The sequence below is a fragment of the Indicator indicator genome, chromosome 1, assembly GCF_027791375.1.
Source record: "Indicator indicator isolate 239-I01 chromosome 1, UM_Iind_1.1, whole genome shotgun sequence".
NCBI lineage: Eukaryota > Metazoa > Chordata > Aves > Piciformes > Indicatoridae > Indicator > Indicator indicator.
The window spans coordinates 124,372,660-124,391,580 of NC_072010.1; the positions used below are offsets into that span (position 1 = coordinate 124,372,660).

The 18,921-nt window shown below is 40.7% G+C and overlaps 1 protein-coding gene across 5 annotated transcripts in view; it reads left to right on the forward strand.

The window, feature by feature from the left end:
* DMD (dystrophin) overlaps positions 1-18,921 on the forward strand; it is an 851,798-nt gene that overhangs the window by 805,526 nt on the left and 27,351 nt on the right. For 2 of the 5 annotated variants that reach the window (XM_054391265.1, XM_054391289.1), the window contains 6 exons: positions 45-156; positions 6,131-6,267; positions 7,099-7,137; positions 11,889-11,954; positions 13,237-13,302; positions 16,669-16,827. In XM_054391265.1, the coding sequence (XP_054247240.1) occupies positions 45-156; positions 6,131-6,267; positions 7,099-7,137; positions 11,889-11,954; positions 13,237-13,302; positions 16,669-16,827 (579 nt within the window). The remainder of the gene's footprint in view (positions 1-44; positions 157-6,130; positions 6,268-7,098; positions 7,138-11,888; positions 11,955-13,236; positions 13,303-16,668; positions 16,828-18,921) is intronic. The other 3 variants (XM_054391273.1, XM_054391296.1, XM_054391280.1) reach the window with 2 other exon arrangements.

The following is an 18,921-nucleotide window of genomic DNA, read 5'->3' on the forward strand; positions in this document are numbered from 1 at the left end:
ACGTGATTTATTGGTTGGTTTTTTTTTTTTCCCTCCTCTTTTAGGTACAGAAGTTTAAAGCACTTTAACTATGACATCTGCCAAAGTTGCTTCTTCTCTGGCCGTGTTGCAAAAGGTCATAAAATGCACTATCCCATGGTGGAATACTGCACACCAGTAAGTGGCTCTTTTACTGACCCTTACCTCCCTTCTTAATGTAGAAAGCACAAAGCTTCATTTCCTACTTGCAAGGTAATGGAGCATTTTGGTGGCTTTTCATTCCACCCCTATAGTTAAATCTCTTTTAAATAATATACATGCCAGAAATTCCTGATGCTTAGTAAGGGACTCTCCAGTGGTGTGAAGTAAATTGAAGTGTGTTGTTTGTATGATGCGTTGTTAATAATGAATTATTGCATACTCAAGACTTGCTCCAGGTTCAGTGCCGTATTTCACTTGATGGATCCACGTTATTTTTACAGTTCTTCAATATTTAGTGGTACCTTTGTACTCTATGATCACTTGATGATCTAAAATACCAGGGAAGTTCTTGAGAGTAACAAGTTTGATTAATTTCGAAGATTGGAAGCTGAGTGCCATGCAGATGAGCTGCATTGATGGTGTGGTGAGGGCCTTCACCTTTGTTGCACAGCTCTCAAAAGGCTCACTTCTGCATAAACTTTTCATTCCTACCATATTACCCTCTCAGTGTGTTCCTTTTTGGCCACTCATGACCAGTGCAGAGGAGAATAAACTGAAGGATCTTTCACGTTGTTCTTTCATAATGCAGCACAACCAAGCTCTTACCTGCTTTTGCTATTGTTTGGTAGTCTTGAAGCAGTACATTCTTTGATTGCAATTGCCTGGTGCGATGGGTTGGACCCTAGTCTTCTGCTTTTGTCTCCTGGTCAAATATAAATGTTGAAAATACAGCATGAAAATGACACAGGGCCTAGCCTCATAAAATTATGTGAATGGTCTTTACATCTCCATCCAAATGAAAAAGGTGTGGCCAAAGTCAAGTAGAGATCCTCAGGTTTTCTTAGAAAGTTAAAGAGAGAGAGAAAATGAATCCCCTAAAATACTATAGTAAAGTAAACCCAGTAGTTTTATTTTTAGTTTGTGGATATTTATCTGCTTTGTCCATCAACTTTTCCTGTAGCATTAAGTGGCAGCATTTCATCTGGATCTCTACCAGGGCAACTAAAATGCGGTTGCTTTTTGTCAGTTATTCACTGGCTGCTGCTTTTCAGTGTCATCCCCGAGGGGCGAGGTTGCTGGAGAGGGCAATTTACCTGAACTGCTGCACAAGAGGGAAGTGCTGACTCTGCCTGGGCAGGTCTGAACAGTCTCCCCATTCCTACAGGCATTCTTTCAGCAGAATCTCATGATCTGAGTCATAGGCTGAGTGAGCAAGTGAGTGAGCAACTGCATCAGAGCATTCCTTGCAGCTGAATACCTCCTTGTTGGATTGGCTCTGGTTCTGTTTTGCAGTTTGCCACTCTTATTCTTGCTAATAAGAGACAAGGGAGATTTGTGAATGGTGCATAGAATGCACAAACCAGTACCTTCCTACTACTTTCTTAACCTGTTCATAAGATGTGTTCTGAGGAGAGAGGGAAATGAAAAAGGATTGTGAAACACCCCCAGAGCCTGTAGCACAGGATCCATCAAGTTTCTGTTCTCTGAAAAACACAGATTACTAGTAGGGGAACACAGTGGTGGACAGAAAACCTGCAATGACAGCCAGATTACTGGATCAGAATAAAGAACCATTCACAGCCGTACTTTTTTTTTTTTTTTTTGTGAATCCTGAACTCCAGCAGCCCGTGCTAATGTGCTGTGCTTGGCTGCGCCAGTAGCCAGCTGAATTAGAGAAGGATTAACTGGGGAAAAAAGAAAAAAGTAAATGTGACGCAGAAGCAAACCCTGATCTTTTTTGTGTTGCTTCTATTGAAAAAATGAACCCAAGTACAGGGTGACTGAGCAAGACATCCACTGAAGCTCTCATGGTTACACTTTGGCCAGGACAACCCCATGCAGCACTACAGGCTGGGGACAGAGTGGCTGGAGAGCAGCCAGCCAGAGAGGGACCTAGGGATGCTGGTTGACAGTAGGCTGAACATGAGCCAGCAGTGTGCCCAGGTGGCCAGGAGAGCCAATGGCATCCTGGCCTAGATCAGGAATAGTGTGGCCAGCAGGAGCAGGGAGGTCATTGTACCCCTGTACACAGCACTGGTCAGGCCACAGCTTGAGTACTGTGTCCAGTTCTGGGCTCCTCAGTTCAGGAGAGATGTTGAGGTACTGGAATGTGTCCAAAGAAGCAACGAAGCTGGTGAGGGGTCTGGAACACAAACCCTTTGAGGAGAGGCTGAGGGAGCTGGGGCTGTTTAGCCTGGAGAAGAGGAGGCTCAGGGGTGACCTCATTGCTGTCTACAACTACCTGAAGGGAAGGTGTAGCCCGTGGAAGGTTGGTCTCTTCTCCCAGGCAACCAGCAGCACAATGAGGGGACACAGTCTCAAGCTGTGCCAGGGGAGGTATAGGCTGGATGTTAGGAGGAAGTTCTTCACAGAGGGAGTGATTGCCCATTGGAATGGGCTGCCCAGGGAGGTGGTGGAGTCGCCATCTCTGGAGATCTTCAAGAGAAGACTGGATGAGGCACTTAGTGCCATGGTCTAGTCGATTGCTTAGGGCTGGGTGATGGGTTGGACTGGATGACCTTGGAGGTCTCTTCCAACCCGGATGATTCTATGATTCTAATTGTTTTCTAAATTAATTAAATGGCATTTGCAGGTGGCAGAGTATTTTTTTCTCTTCCTCCAGACAAATACCTCACGTTAAAATGAATTTTTGGCACACAGAATACATGCAGTTCCTTCTTTGATATGTTGGCAATCGCTAGAAGAGCACAGTGAAGTGTTTTGATATTTTGATTACCCTTCCCTCTTCCTTCTAGGAAATTTTGGAGCACTGCAGTCTTTACTGCTGCTTAGGGGAGATTGGAGAACTCATGCTAAACATATGAGGATTTGATAACTTTCCTCTCCTGCAAAAGGCACAGTAAGGACAAGGCAGTTCCCGAATTGTCATTTAGACAGAAAACTTGCAATAGTTATTCCTGAAAGCAATGCAGCTCAATTTACTGTTCAGAGAGTTGGTGACTTTTTAAAGAGATTTTGAATAAAGCATAGAAGACAACTTCTAGCCTGGGATTTAAATGTAAGATAATTTTTCTGTTTGGGTTTAACAAACAGTGACACACCACCATAAAACCCACCTTGTTAGAAGGAAACTTGTCAAGCCAAGATAGCTGTCTACAGCTAGTGTTTACAGTCAGGGCTGAGGTTTGGCAAGGCACTTTCTTAAACCAAACTGGGAAAAGTGAGATGGTGGTAAAGGTCTTCTGTGAATAAGAAGAGCTGTGTTTTATGAAATAGTTTTAGATTCAAAATTGTTTTGGAATGTGCTCAAGCCAGCTGCCTATGTATTGCTTTCTTTTAAGAAAGCTGGGATGTTGAAACTCCACCGTTTCCTCCTCATGAACCAGTTCTACTGAAAATTTTGGTTCGGGTGATTTTACTCTGAAAATCATGTGTAATAAAACTTCTGTGGACTAAATCTGAAGGTCTGGCTGAATATAGTCTCAATGTATCATCTTGTCAACAAAAGAATTGCATTTGCTTTGCCTTTCCTGTGCTCCTTGAACATTGTTTTTAAATAACAGTTGAATTGTGTTAGAGGTGCCTGGTGCTTCTAGTTGTGAACAGAAGACATATTTTCTTTGTAGAATTCTTTTGCTAGCAGACAGGTTGGGATGTTTCTGTGCAAACATGCCAATTTGCTGTTTGGTTGTCTTGCAGGAGGTTCAAGGAAGTAAGGTGAGGTAACAGTCTCAGAAAGGTCAAAATAAAGAATGCTTTATTGTTAGTCATATCTGAATGCAATCCAAATTAAAGTCAAATACAATGGAAAGTGTTCACAACATTGAAAACAGAGAAGGCAGGAATAATTGGTTACGAATGATACAGGTGAACAACCTGAATAGAAAGCTGTCCTTAATCCATTTATACAGAAGCAAAGTATTTAACATCTTCCTCTGTTCTCAGCTGGTTTTGCTGTGTGTGTTCTTCTGATGCCAACCTGGCTAGGAGCTCTCCTAGCAGGCCTTGGCCTTGCAGATGGCTTTCAGCAGAGGGAATTCCCTTCTGCTGGGGCATGCAAGGCCATCTCAGTGAATCTGCTTTCTGGAATCCTCTGGGTTGTCTAGGTATATGTAATCCCTCTCTGCCCCAAAGTGTCTTTACTTCTGATGTATTGAGGATAGTGATGCTTAATATTACAGAACATTATCTCAGTTTCTTGAAAATACAGATACTGCTGTGGTGGCTTGTAAGTTCTGCTGTGTCACTTCTCTGTCAGTCACTGGTTGCATTTTCTTACCAGACTGACCAGAAAGAGGGCCAAATTCTTTCCAGCTTTACATGAAGCTTGCAGGTGTCATTAGTACAGGGATGATATTTGTCCTTCCTACTAATGCATTTCAGTCTTTCTGCAGATTATATTTCAGGGCATGCTTAATTTTTTCTACCCAGGTAATCATTAAAAATATATACATCTCTGTTTCAGCAGCTCTGTGAAAGTCGGCTTGATTGATAGGTCCCAGCATCTCCTTCCTCTCTAAAGAAAAAGCATAGAACTCAATAAAAAATGTCAGGAAGATTAACTTTTCCCTCATTTCTTTCCTTCAAATTAGATACAGCAGAGAAGCAATTCTGTTATGTGGGTCAGGAAGAACTTAATTTCCTGTTAGAAGAGCAGTATCTCGGAGTTGAGTGTCTCTGTGAGGTGCAGAGGAGGGAGTGCAGCCTGACTAAAGTAGCCAAAGTCTTCCATTGAAATTCTTCAGAAAATCAGCCGACTCTTAATCAGGCTCACAAGAATCCTTGCATCTTCCCAGCAGACATCCTTTGAACTCTTCCTGGCTCATTCTGTTTTTTGGGAAACTAATTCCACTTTGCGTTTCTCTGCCGCTCTCTACAGCAGCAAGGAAAGCCAACCGCAGGCAAGGGACTAGAGAACTTTGTGCAAATTGTACTCTTCTCTGAGTACTGATCTTAAGTGCCAGCTAGCTTCAGATTAAACAGGCACATGAAGAAATAACTGATCTGAGAGCTTTCAGCAGCTCTCACCTGCTTTTTATTTCTCTTTGATCCAAATATTAATGACAGAGGAGTCTGGGATGGAGAACTGGAAAGAAAATATACCAAGAGTACAAGTCTGACTTTCACAGACTGACAGGCCCAAGAGATTGTAGATGATGAGCTTCTGGTAAGAGCCAGGGAAGCAGCACATGGAATGGGTGTATATCCTCCATTATAGTCACTTTAGTGCTGACCAAAAGGAGGCACAGAGTACCCCAAGCCAGATGAGGAAATGACAAATTCTTAGCTAGTGATTCTTTGTCCTCATGAGATCACCTGAGATGAGGCAATGAGGCTGGTGAGGGGCCTGGAATACATGCCCTACAAGTTGTGTCTGAGGGAGCTGGGGTTGTTCAGTCTGGACAAGAGGAGGCTGAGGGGAGACCTCATTGCTCTGTACAACTACCTGAAGGGAGTGAGGAAGGGGCCAGACTCTCCTCCCTGGTGGCAAGAGACAGGACTAGAGGAAATGGTTTCAGGCCATGCCAGGGAAGGTGCAGGCTGGATGCTAGGAAGTATTTCTTCACTGACAGGGTTATGAAACATTGGAATGGTCTGCCCAGGGCAGTGGTGAAGTCGCCATCCCTGGAGGTGTTTAAGCAGTGTGTGGACCTGACGCTTAGGGACATGGTTTAGTGCTGGGTTGAGGGTTGGACTGGATGATCTTCAAAGTCTCTTCCAAGCTCTTTCAACATTCTGTGAGGCATGAGCCCATACAGAGTTTTTGGAGCTTCCTTTTTTCCCTTCTTCCTCCCCACTAGCAGTCTCACTGTGTAGTGCATTGTAAGGTGCATGATAAATAAAATCTGCTGTTCTGGAGGTCAGACCATTGACAACTCTGGTTAGTGTGGCCACAGCATTTCCAAGTGACCCAGCAAAGGAAGAAGCAACTGAACGAAAAATAATAACCTCACCAAAAAGTGATTTAAATCTGATTTGTGCCTTTCAGACAACTTCAGGAGAAGATGTCCGTGACTTTGCCAAGGTACTAAAAAACAAATTTCGAACAAAAAGATATTTTGCAAAGCATCCACGAATGGGCTACCTGCCTGTGCAAACTGTCTTGGAGGGAGACAACATGGAAACGTGAGTAGCTCTCAAGTGTCCTAAGTAGCGATTCATTTGGTATGCTCTTCGAGCTCCCCAGCTGGTGCCAACTCCCTTCACTTCCTAAGTGCATAAAGCCTCTTCATTTCTTTCATTTCTGTTAACCTCGGCTGGCAGGAAAACACAAGCTGGGATTTCAATTGCCATTGCCTTGGTATGTTTAACCTGTCCTTATGCAAGGACTTCAGCTTCAGTTGGTAAAAGAGACATACTGACAGCCTTACAAACTTCTAAGTTTGATATGGCAATTTGGAGACTAATGATCTCTTCATGAAATTTTTCTTTTCTTCCAAATGGGTATCTTGCCTTTTTTTTTTTTTTTTTTTAATTAGGCTACTGTGTTTGCAAGCTTCCCAGCTGATTTCTTCTTTTCTCACCCTGTAAATTTAGTCTTATTAAATGGCTTTGATGTCTTTATGAGAAAAAAGAAAAAAACAAACAAACCAACAACAAAAGCAATAAGGATGTACATGGATAAATCAATGAGTTAACCCAGTTGCCTTTGGGGTTTGTTGTTTGGCTTTTTTGTTTTGTTTTTCTTATTTTTTAGAAATTTAATCAGTTGTTTAATGGCAATTGCACACAGCTTGTTCTGGCTCTCTCTCTTTTTTTAATTTTAGATTTCTTTTTTTTTTCCCCTCACTTTTTGGTTGGTTGCTCTTCACAGTCATTCATGCTGGTCTGTTGGATTTCTGTTTTTCAGTTGTCGTGATTTTTTTTATTTACTTATTTTTTTAAATCTCTCTGTAATTATTTTGCTGCTGAGTTTCTTCTGCCTCTCTCTTCACCTCCTCATTTTTTGTCTTGCAGTCCTGTTACTCTGATCAACTTCTGGCCAGTAGATTCTGCGTGAGTACTTTTGCTGAAGTGTGCTGCTGCTGCTACTGCTGCTGCGTTCCCTCACTTTTTTTTTTTGTTTGTTTCTTTGTTTAGTTTTACATAAGTTCATTTCCTTCTTTCTTTATAATTATTTTCCTTGGTGCACTCTCTGAAGGAATGTTTAGATCCTGAATGAGTAGAATGGGATAAATCCAGGAATTTCCAGCAGTCATGGATTGTGTATTGTTATGCTCTTTCTGGAGTATGTATTTTCATCGAATTAACAGGAATTTTGGTGCACTCCTACTAATGCTTATGAGAGTTTGTCTTTTAAAAGCCTGTGTTTCTGAATAAGTGTTGATCCCTCTGAATGTGTACAAAATGATTTTTCAAAGGTAGAAATTGAACTTGATGAATTTAATTCAGTTTTAGGAATGGCATTGTAAAGCTATCATTCGGATTTACGTCTGACCGTGCACGCTTGCACACTCGTGTACCCCAGTTAATCCAAAGCTCACTGGATATTTTATTACATGATTGATTTTTTTTTTTTTTTTAGATACAGTAAGATTTGTGATGGCAGATGGAAATGGGGAATGTTTACTGTTGGGGTTTTTTTAGAAGTTAAAAAAAAAAAGGCAGAATTTTTTAGCTATAAATGGATTTTCTTTCTTGAACCATTCCTGCACGTGCATTGTCTTAATGTTGTAGTGATACTCTCAACATAAACTAAAGATATATATACTTTTTATTGTGGCATTTGCTACTACTACTGGTGTTACATGGATGATTTTAGAATAATGTCAAATAAGGATTATTTTTAATTCACATATTGATACCTACTGAGACACTAATAAATAGAGTTTTATATATTTCTATATGGTGAAATGTATATGACTTGCACCATCACTGAATTTTTGGTAGAATAAAACAATAATGAAATATATACATTGGAATACTGATTTCTAATTCTCATTTGAAGCACAAGCCATTGGGAGGTTAAGTGAAGTGCTCTACTTCTAGGAAATTTAAGCAACCAAACACATCTAATACTGCAAACCCTGTGTAGTTGGGGATCCACCCACAGAAAATGCTAGAAGGCTGGAGCCAGGCTGAAATAGAAGGGCTTTGAACTTTAGGGTGCACTCTGTTGAGAAATGCAGATGGGGTGACTGCAGCACGTACTCAGTTGGGCTACTAGATTTCTTACCCTTAACAACTGCAAACTTAGAAGTAACCTATGAAGAGAGCTTGGATAATATGGAATGCTGTTGCTATGTCTGACATAACATGAAATTAAGCTGCCATAACATGCTTAATTCTGGTTACTTACAGTAATAACATCATGGTATGCCTACACCAATAGCTTCACACCAAAGATTTGGTGTTGTGTACTATAGGGATTTACTCACATATAATGCTTAAGAAAAATTGGGTGATACTGAGAAGCAGGATTTGTAGAGAGAGGTTGTGTGTTTTATCAGACCAGCTCAGGTATTTTCCTGAGTACAATACTTTTGTCTGGTCTGAAAAGAAAGCAGAAAATTAAAAAAATGAGTAGTAGCCGAAAAGGATTGCTCTTTGTTTTGTCCATAAGTTTGGAGGGGTTTCTTTCCTTTGTGCTAGATCACCAGGCTTCCAACACAATTTACTGAGTTACTCAGGTTTAAAGCTGTTTGTGTGTTATAGGGCTGATCACAATCTTGGCAGTCAAACCTCTTGCTCTGGTTATCAAAAAACTTAACCCATGTTTTTGAAGAGCTTGCTTTTTTCTGGTATTTTCATGCCAGTTTTGGGGTAACCTTCAAAGCACTGCAGAAGAGCATAACCTGGCAGCATTCAGCAGTAGTAGTGCTATCCTGACATCAGCATGGGGTAGACATGGAACTTTTTATAAATACATAGATCTTTTTGTTTGAAGGTAGTGAATCTGACTCCTTTATTACCCAGTATTTCACACAGATTCTGTGCTTGGCAGGCATTAAAAGGACAGCTCACAGTTTTTGTGAGAATTTGTGTCTTTTTACTTGGACTGCGGGCTGTCAGTGGCACAAATACAATCCACTTGATGTTACACTTTCAAGAAGCTCTAAATGAAATGCTGAACAGCAAGAAAAGTGCTCTTGTTTTACAAGCCAGGTCTCTGGGTGTGCAGGGAGTTGCAGGAGGTGGTATTTGCCCCTCAGTTTCCGCTTGACTGGAATTCCCCAGGCTGTTCCTGCAGACCCCAGCTTGAGCAATGCAGCTGTGGAGCCCTTGTAAAAGGGAGGGTTATCTTGACTAAATATTGGCTATGTTTCTCAGCCTTCCTGCTGAGGGGTTCAAACTGGTTAGGTGGGCTGAGTATGTATGCTTAGAAAGGAAGGACAGTGAGCTCTGGCCTAGATGGTAATCTAGGAGTGTGTCTGCACAACAGCCTGCAATTGTTCTCAAACTTGCTCAGCTGTGGGCAAAAGTGTACCTCTGATCAGCTAAATTCAACACAAAGACTGGAGTGCTTCTTAACCGATTTGCTTTCCAAAGCAGTTTCTGAAAGCTATAGGTCTGCACTGCAGACAAACCTGGAAATGTAACCTCCTCCCCTGCCTGCAGTTGTCAGAGAGACAAAGTCAGCTTCAACAGGTCATATAGCACTGTGGTGGTGTCAAATAAATTTTAAAAAAATTACACACCTTGTTCACTTCTGATGTTGAAACTTAGTGTCAAGGCAGCAAAATATGTGGACATGCAGTGAAGCCCATCCTTTGCTTTGTGCTGCTGGCCAAAGGGACATCTCTTCCTTGACCAGTTGCTCCCAGACAGGTGCTGTCTTCTCCTTCATAATAGCACAAACACATGTGCACTGCCAGGATAAGAGCTACTTTTAATATAGATTTTCTAGTCTGTGCACAGTATTAGCAGCAACATTTGAGTGAGTGTTGAAACCAAGACCCCTTTTGTTGATCCTTAAAATCTACTGTATGTCAAACATGAAAAAATGGAGACAGCAATAATTTATCAGAAAATCATCCTTATGCATAATCCACTGGTCTAGATAAATTGCATCCTTTTCCGCTCACTTCCCTTCAGTGTAGATTTTCATACACAAACTAGAACGGATGTTAGGAAACAAGTTCTTTACCATGAGGGTAGTGGAACGCTGAAACTGGTTGCCCAGGGAGGTAGTTAAGGCCCCATCCCTGGAGATACTCAAGGTGAGGCTCAACAAAGCTCTGGGCAGCCTGGTCTAGTTGAGGATGTCCCTGCTAACTGCAGAGGGGGTTGGACTAGATGACCTTTGGAGGTCCCTTCCAACCCAGACCATTCTATGATACCAAGTTGCAGAGAGGCAATTACTCATCCTCATGAATCTCTGCTGCACTGAGGAACTGTGTGAACCAAGGATTTCTGCTGTTGTGTTTGAATGTGTGATGGGCCAAAGCTCATTTCAAACAAAATGAGATTCATTATACTTGAGCTGTAATGTCTTTAAGACAACAACTTTACTGATCTGTGAGAAGATACACTAATGTTGATGAATTTTATGTATCCCTCCCATCACTAATGTTGATGAATTTTGTGTATCACTCCTATGAATTTCGAAGGATCTTGATTTTCTAGCACCCTTTGAGGCTGATAAGAGAACTGGAAGATGACCAGTCTAGTAGATTTACTGCAAGATTATCACATTTCTAACATGGGAGCGTTATAAACCACAAGATAATCACAGTTTTGGTTTATAACAAGTAAATGCCCATCTTAACTGCTCATGCAATGCAGTTCAGTCCCTGTTGAGCAGACTCAACCTGAACCACAGGTTCCAACAATTCAAAATGTAGGGAAAACCCTTCCTCATTCAGAAGTCCCAGAAGGAGAGTCATCAGAGATGGAATAAAAGGAAGTTAAAATAAGCTAAAATGCTATATTGCCATACAGTTTGGGAAGCTGTATCATTTTCTGTTACTCCAGCAGCTCCTGATAGATGTAGACTGGCAAAATCCTACATGGCAGGAAAGGTTGCTCTCCGAACCACACAGGCAACATAATTCAAGAGTAATGTTTTCTGGGGTTGAGGCTGTAAGAAACAATACGTTAATTAATGAGAGAAGTCCCATCAATTGTTTTCATCAACAAAAAAAGTGAAAAGGACCTCATACCATCTGATTTGTCAGGCAGAAGACCCAAACTCTAGTTCACAACTGTCCTTCTGTATAACACAGTGTTCTATGGTTTAGACTGACACTCTTGAAAGACACTAGGCAAAATCCTCACTGTCTGCAGTCTGGTATTAAAGGCTTGTTTCAGACATTTTGTATTTCTCATATTTATTTGTAGTTGCTTGTGGAGAAGTCCTTAAAGGCCCTGTGAAATGGGATGTGCTGGAAGCAAGCACGGGAGCAGGGCAGGAGGCAGAGGAGAGGTGCCCAGCAAGGCTTTCATAGCCAGTGCAGGGCTGCATGTGAAGCAGCACATCACAATGAAGGAGGCAGGTGTGAAGGAAAAAACAGGGTGAAAGTTCTTCTGTAAATCCTTTGGAAAAGGATTCTTTGGGGATTGGTGTGAAGAGGAGTCGTTGCAGCAGATGGGTTGCATAATGGTCACAGTCCCTGGTGTGGTACCACAAAACATGGATGCATCGATGGCCTGAGGAGGCACATACAGCACCCAGAGTTGTAACTTGGTGTTTATCAAAGAGTGTAAGCATAAGGCACAGAGATGTGAGGGTACAGGCATAGCTCTAAGTATCTTTTAACTTTTAAAGGGGTATTGTTTGTGATTAATCAGTGTTTTCTGCCTTATAGGCCTGCTTCGTCCCCTCAGCTTTCACATGATGATACTCATTCACGCATTGAACATTATGCTAGCAGGTATGAGACCAGCTGGATGTCAGGCAGATCTTTCTCTAAACAATCATTTCTTAAAAACCCCAAATCCCAAAGGCTAGCTGCTACCTGAGGGCCTCTTAAGGAAACATAGGGTTTGGGGTTCTGCTTTGCAAGCTCTGGGATGGAGAGCATTGTCTGTGGTTACTACTAACCAGCCTGTCAGCTAACTTGCATGCCAGAGCATATATGTGGTCAGAAGCTGCCTTTAGATGCTGTGGGATCTTCACTGAGATTACTGACTTTTTAGCAGAGCCTATTGTGACAGGAAAAGGGGTAATGGTTTTAAACTTAGACTAGATACAAGGAAGACAGTTACAGTGGTGCAACACTGGAACAAGCTGCCTGGAGAGGTTATGGAAGCCCCATCCCTGGAAGCATTCAAAGTCAGCTTGGACAGGGCTCTGATCAACCTCATCTAGTGGAAGATGTCCCTGCCTGTGGCAGGGGGGTTGATCTAGATCTTTAAAAGTCCCCTTCCAACTGAAAAACATTCTATGTAGAGGGTTTTTTTTAAACATGGACCCTGGTGAAGTCATGCAAATCAGAAGAGCAGAAGCCTCCAAACTCATATAAATCTCAAGTACTGTTTTAATGTTAAGTAATTCTCCTTGTGAATACCATAAATAGGATTTTCCCTTGATTTGGAGGATTAAAATAGTGGTGTATCACTGCTTTAGTTCCCTTGTCTGCTTTCATGCTGCTCTTAAGAGTCAAAAAGTGAGTTAATTGAACAAAGAAATATTTTTCCACCAGGTGAGCAAATTTGCTGGGGTTGAGGTATTGAAAAATATTTATTCCAACCTCCTCGTTTTCTCCCCAGAATTACTTGATCAGGAGAGGTATTTCTGTATTTCTGTTTAGGAAAGGCTGAGTGTTGAAAACCTGTGGGAAATGACTGATAGTTACAGTTCGGATAATGACTTTGCCAGGTACAAAGCAATTTGTGTAATCCCCTGGCATCTCAAGGCCTTTCTTTGATTATGGAATTAATTAATGATGAGGAGTGGAATATAACCGCAGAGAAAGGGTTGACGACTTAGAAGTGAGTTTAGCCAGGTCATTGTAAGAGATAAACCAATCCTTTGCAATAGCTTATTGCAAAACCTTTTGCTAATCAACAGTGAGCATAAATTAATTTGAGTTTCCAATTCTCAAAATCATCAAAAACATCCTGCTCTTGAATTCTTTCAGGAATGTTAGAGCAAATAAAGTTTCTGGGACACAGAATTTATTTTAATTCTTTTAATTTTTTATTTTTCCATAGGCTAGCAGAAATGGAGAACACCAATGGTTCTTATCTAAATGACAGTATTTCACCTAATGAAAGCATGTAAGTAGGCTACTTAAATATTTTTGACATGTTTTTTTCTTGTGAAGGTTAATAACATGGTTCTTTACCATGAGGGCAGTGGAACACTGGAACTGGTTGCCCAGGAAGGTAGTTGAGGTCCCATCCTTGGAGATATTCAAGGTGAGGCTCAACAAAGCTCTGGGCAACCTGATCTAGTTGAGGATGCCCCTGCTAACTGCAGAGGGAGTTGGACTAGATGACCTTTGGAGGTCCCTTCCAACCCAGACCATTCTATGATACTGTGATTCTATGATACCAAGTTGCAGAGAAGCAATTACTCATCCTCATGAATCTCTGCTGCAGTGAGGAACTGTGTGAACCAAGGATTTCTGCTGTTGTGTTTGAACGTGTGATGGGCCAAAGCTCATTTCAAACAAAATAAGATTCATTATACTTGAGCTTGAAATGTCTTTAAGACAACAACTTTACTGATCTGTGAGAAGATACACTAGTATTGGCAGGGAGGTTGGACTAGATGATCTTTTGAAGTCCCTTCTAACCCCTAATGTTCTGTGATTCTGGTGAGTCATGTTTCTGGAAACAGGATAGAAGCATGTAAGTTGTTGCCATACTTGCAAATTTGCTCTTAGTTAATTAACTGTTTAGAAGAAGCCATAAAACAGATTCCGAAGAAATATTTAAGAAATTCCAACTTTTCTAAAAGTGGAGGTTTTTTTCTGTTCTACATTCCTTACCATCCTTACCACAGTTTAAAGGTTGGATGTTGTTTGAAAATTCAGACAGAGTGTTCTTTTCATCAAATTTTTAGCATTCCTGCAAAGCACAGCCTCTAAACAGTACTCATGCACCTTCCCTATAGGGACAGGCTGTAAGAGTTGGGGCTGTTCAGCCTGGAGGAAAGAAGGCTCTGGGGAGACCTTACAGCAGCCTTCCAGTAGCTGAAAGGAGCCTGCAAGAAAGCCAGGAAGGGACTTTTTACAAGGGCTTGCAGTGATTGGATGAGAGGGAATGGTTTGAAGCTTGAGAATAGATTTAGACTGGATATAAGAAAAATTATTTACAGTTAGGGTGATGAGACACTAGAACAGGTTGCCCAGGAGGTCATGGATGCCCCCTTCCTGGAGGTGTTCAAGGCCAGGTTGGATGAGGCCTTGAGCAACCTGGTGTGGTGGAAGATGTCCCTGCCCATGTCAGGGGGATTAGAAAGAGTTGACCATTCTATAAGTCTTATGAAAATGAGAATGGAAATCTTGAGTGAGAAGCAAAATCTTGTGAGATACTCTTGGATAGTAATAAACCTGTTTCTTTGTTTCAAAACAGTTTCTCTTTTCACTTGGTACTCTCTTTTCACTAGGATTACTACCTACCAACTTTGAAAGAAAATCCCCTGTACAATTCAAGTAGGTTGCTCTGGAAAGGAGAAGGTTACAGAGACATTTTCAAACTTAACACATTTGCACTGGTAGTGTAGTTTTGCGCAGTTAATGTTAAAAGCTTTATTTCCAAGTTGGATGTCAGTTTTTTATTGCTATGGATGCTATTGTTTATGGAATTTCCTGTTGTCCCCACTGGAATATTTCAGTCACAAAATCATTCTTAAACAGTATCTTTTATATTCCACATTGGTCTTACTGTTCAATTCATTTTCTTTGGTTAATTAAAAGTTGTATTAATAAGATTCAGCTAATAAGTTAACCACTGACTATCCAGTTTGTTACTCAGTCGCTACTATTAAAATGAGAATAATTCTGGACATTCTGAATTTTGGAAGAAATATGGTCCAGATACAAATTGCAGCAAAATCAAAGTTCACTGTGAATTCACAGCTGTAATTCTTTCAGTCTTGTTTGTCAAGTTATGTTTAACTACTACATGTTGACATCCTTACAGGTTTTGGATTATCAGGCTTACAATTGCAGTCAGAGTGGTAGATGGAGACAGGGAAGGAGGGAAATAAAGAGAAAATGTGTGTGTATATACATATATATATATATAAAAAACCACAATCTTCCACTATGTTGGATCAGTGCAATTGTGCATACAAAATATGTGTAGGCTGAAAAATCACACAAGAAAGGATGTGTCTTGCTAAGTGACATTATATTGCAACAGTTATGTCACTTTTTCACTGTTAATTCACTTAAGATGCATAAAGGATATTTAGAAATGCAAAGCAGTTGTTTGAAGGAAATCACAGTTGAAATGTTTCATGAAAAGCATAAATTTAGGAACCGGCAAGCCTTTAAAATTTTGTTTAGAAAAAGGAAAGGAAGCCTGTGGTGAAAAATTAATATTTCCCTTTTATGAACTGATGTTAATGTGCTCTACATTGCTTCAGCACTCCTGCAGTCATAATGGCATCGTTAACATTTTCAGGAGCAAAATGGCAACATGGAAAATTCTGATTTTTGAACAATAACAGCTGTTCAAAATGCCTGTTAAATTCTGGATTAAAAATGTAACGGGGAAAAAAAAAAAAAAAAGAAAGCTAGACTGAATTATTTTGTTATAATGAAGTACTACAAGAAAAACAAGATTCCCAACAGTAGTGTGGGGTTTTTTTTGTGTCCTTGACTTGTGTCAAGAGAAATCTTCCATGTTTTCTCACAGATACTGCTACTGCTAGCTGTGTAGCTTAGGGCTGGATGCAATTCCTTAGCATCTAAAACACCCATGTAATTCTGGGAGGTGGTCAAGGGCTTCAAAATTGGATTTGTCTTTCTCCTCCAGAGATGTTTCAAATGCCAGATAGCTTTGAGGGCAATTAAAAATAAAGGAATACCTCATATGTAGCACATATATTTGTATTCTGATAGTGTAGATGATTTGTAATTAAAAAAAAAATAAAAAATGACAAACTCACTGAAAAATAGCATCATTTCAGTAGATTAAGTCAATATTATTTTTTATTTGACCTCCTTTACAATTTTATAGAGAAAAAGTGATAAACAGAGGACACCTTTATTGCATAAGCAGAGTTTGTGGGTGTAAAAATAACACTTTGCCTTTGCTGGAATGACCTTTCCACAACACAGATCGGGCAGCAGAAGATGCTTTTTTTTTCTCAAGCAAATTCCTAATTGACATTAGACAAAAGAGGAAAGTTGAGGTTGTTGGATGTGACAAAACTTGGCTTTAAGTATCTGAGAAGCACAGGGGGAAAAAAGGTGGACTCCTCCTTGAAGGAAAATTATTAGAGACTAAATGAAACAGTTCAGCAGATTTTGCTTTAAGGTACATTGTTCTGCTGTTTGCTATAAAGAGTTCAGCAAATCTCTTTGTAAGAAATGAGAGACTCAGAGTCAATCAATCATCTCTTCATATTCACTGCAAAGTTAAAAATGAGGAAGGGAACAGTCAGCTTTGTCCTCTTCTGTTTTCCAGTGATGATGAACACTTATTAATCCAGCACTACTGCCAAAGTCTGAACCAGGAGTCCCCTCTGAGCCAGCCCCGAAGTCCTGCCCAGATCCTGATTTCTCTGGAGAGTGAAGAAAGAGGGGAACTGGAGAGAATCCTTGCAGACCTGGAGGAGGAGAACAGGTGGGTTACACCACCAGCTGCTGCAGCCCTCAGGCACACATTGCAGAGGCAAAGAAAAGCTTTCTCTCTGTAGGTCATGGGGCTGACATCCCAATCATCCTTAACTGATCCCAGTCATCCTTAACTGATTCCCACGACCAGTTCACTGATGAGTCAGCACTGTTTCTTTCACAAAACCTCCAAACTGGCAAGCTTCAAAGACATGCATTGGGTCACTTAATACTCATGGTGCCACATGTGACAAGCTCTGCTGGCTCTGTTTCATACTATTCCCTTCTGTCCCACTGTTTCCTTTATTTCTGTGGCAGTAATGAGCTTCATACTCATGTTACTTCAGTTTTCCATCAAGTGAGGGAAGGGTGTGCAGACTTGTGCAACTATTTCTGGAAAAGACAGGTAGCAATTCTTGGGAAGACAGGCTTTTTTCAAAAAGGTTGGCCACTGGGATACATGAGGCTTTGAAATTATCTGAATTCATTTGAAGTAAAGGAACTGTGAAATAACTGTACTGCACAGTTAGATGGAATTCATTTTGATAGCATTTTTAGGGGTGAGTTATAAAGTTGCATTTTCTTCTAATGAATACTTTCATGGTGGTTAAAGGTTGGGCTGTATTTTTTTTTCTATGTCTTTGGTGTTGCTTCTTGCCATGTCTTTAGCCTTTCAATACCAGATGTCATTTACCACTTTCAAGTGTTATCTTCATGAATCATAAAAATCCCCCAAACACTTGACTGGATTCTTGCAGCGTCACAACACTGCAATTCTCTTTCTACAGTACTCTGGAGGTTTGTGCCATCAGCATAAAAACTGGTAGATCTTGACCCTGGCAGATTTGTAGCTGCAACCAAAATCAGGCTGTAAGATAGAAATCACTTAGATCCACAAAAAACCCATTTATGTTTGCCTTCTGCTGTCTTCAGCTTTTATGGTACAGTCTATTGGCTTTTTCATGCAATTTTTTCTGGCTTCTTTAAGAGCTAGGTACTTTTGTTTACTTTGAGAGTTTAATGCAGTAATCATTTACTTTAGGCATGTCAAGGAAATAATGCAGGAGTTGGCACTCTCATAGATCTTCTCTTCACGCATAAGTCTTCTTTGAATGGTACTAATCAATTACCGTGGCTCCTTTATCAGGAGGACTTGGGAGAATGTAGAGGATCAATAGGCATAAAGGATGAGGAAAGTGTTTCAGACAGAAAGCTGTAGTAAACAAAGTTGTTGCTCTCTGAACAGCAGTGAGATTTTGTTGGAAACAGACTTCCTACTGAGCAGCACATAAAGCCCAAGTATTTTCCAAAGTACTAGCACTGTACAGATAGTAAAATAGCTTAGGGATGGTACTTTCTTTAAACAGCACAAGGAAGAAGGTAAAAATAAACCTTAAAACTTTTCTATCTGTACAGAAAATAAGCTGCCCACCAGAAAAGGTGGATGTTTTTTTAACAGCCTCATTTTAGATTAGAAATGTGATATTTGAACATTAGTGTAACCTGAAGTTAGACAGCAAAATAGGCTAGAAAAATCCTTTTTGGAGTTCATGCCTTAAATTTCAGTGTGAGCTGTGCTGAATATAACTAGAACAACTACTAGTGAGAAATGGCACATTAAAGGATCTCTCACAGGAATTACACCTTACAAATACCTGGTTTCAAGATTAGCAGTTCTGGATTAAACAAGAGCTGTAGGCTTTAACAAACTGGGGGCAACAGACACAAACTGGAACACAGATAATTCCACCTCAACATGATGGAAAACTTTCCTGTGAGGGTGCCAGAGCACTGGAACAAGCTGCTCAGAGAGGCTGTGGAGTGTCCTTCTCTAAAGACTTTCAAGACCCATCTGGATGCATTCCTGTGTAACCTGCTGTATGTGATCCTGCTTTGGCAGAGATATTGGACTCAGTGATCTCTGGAGGTCCCTTCCAACCCTTACCATTCTGTGATTCTCTGATTATTGTGTTCTGGTTTCACTTTTGTGCTGTTGGAGGCTCAGTTAGGGATGGGATGCCACTGCAAGCAGCCTAACCTTTTTGTGGATGCTTCAGGTCTCAGTGCAGCAGGGACAAAGAGGTCTGTTTCTGTAGGACAACAT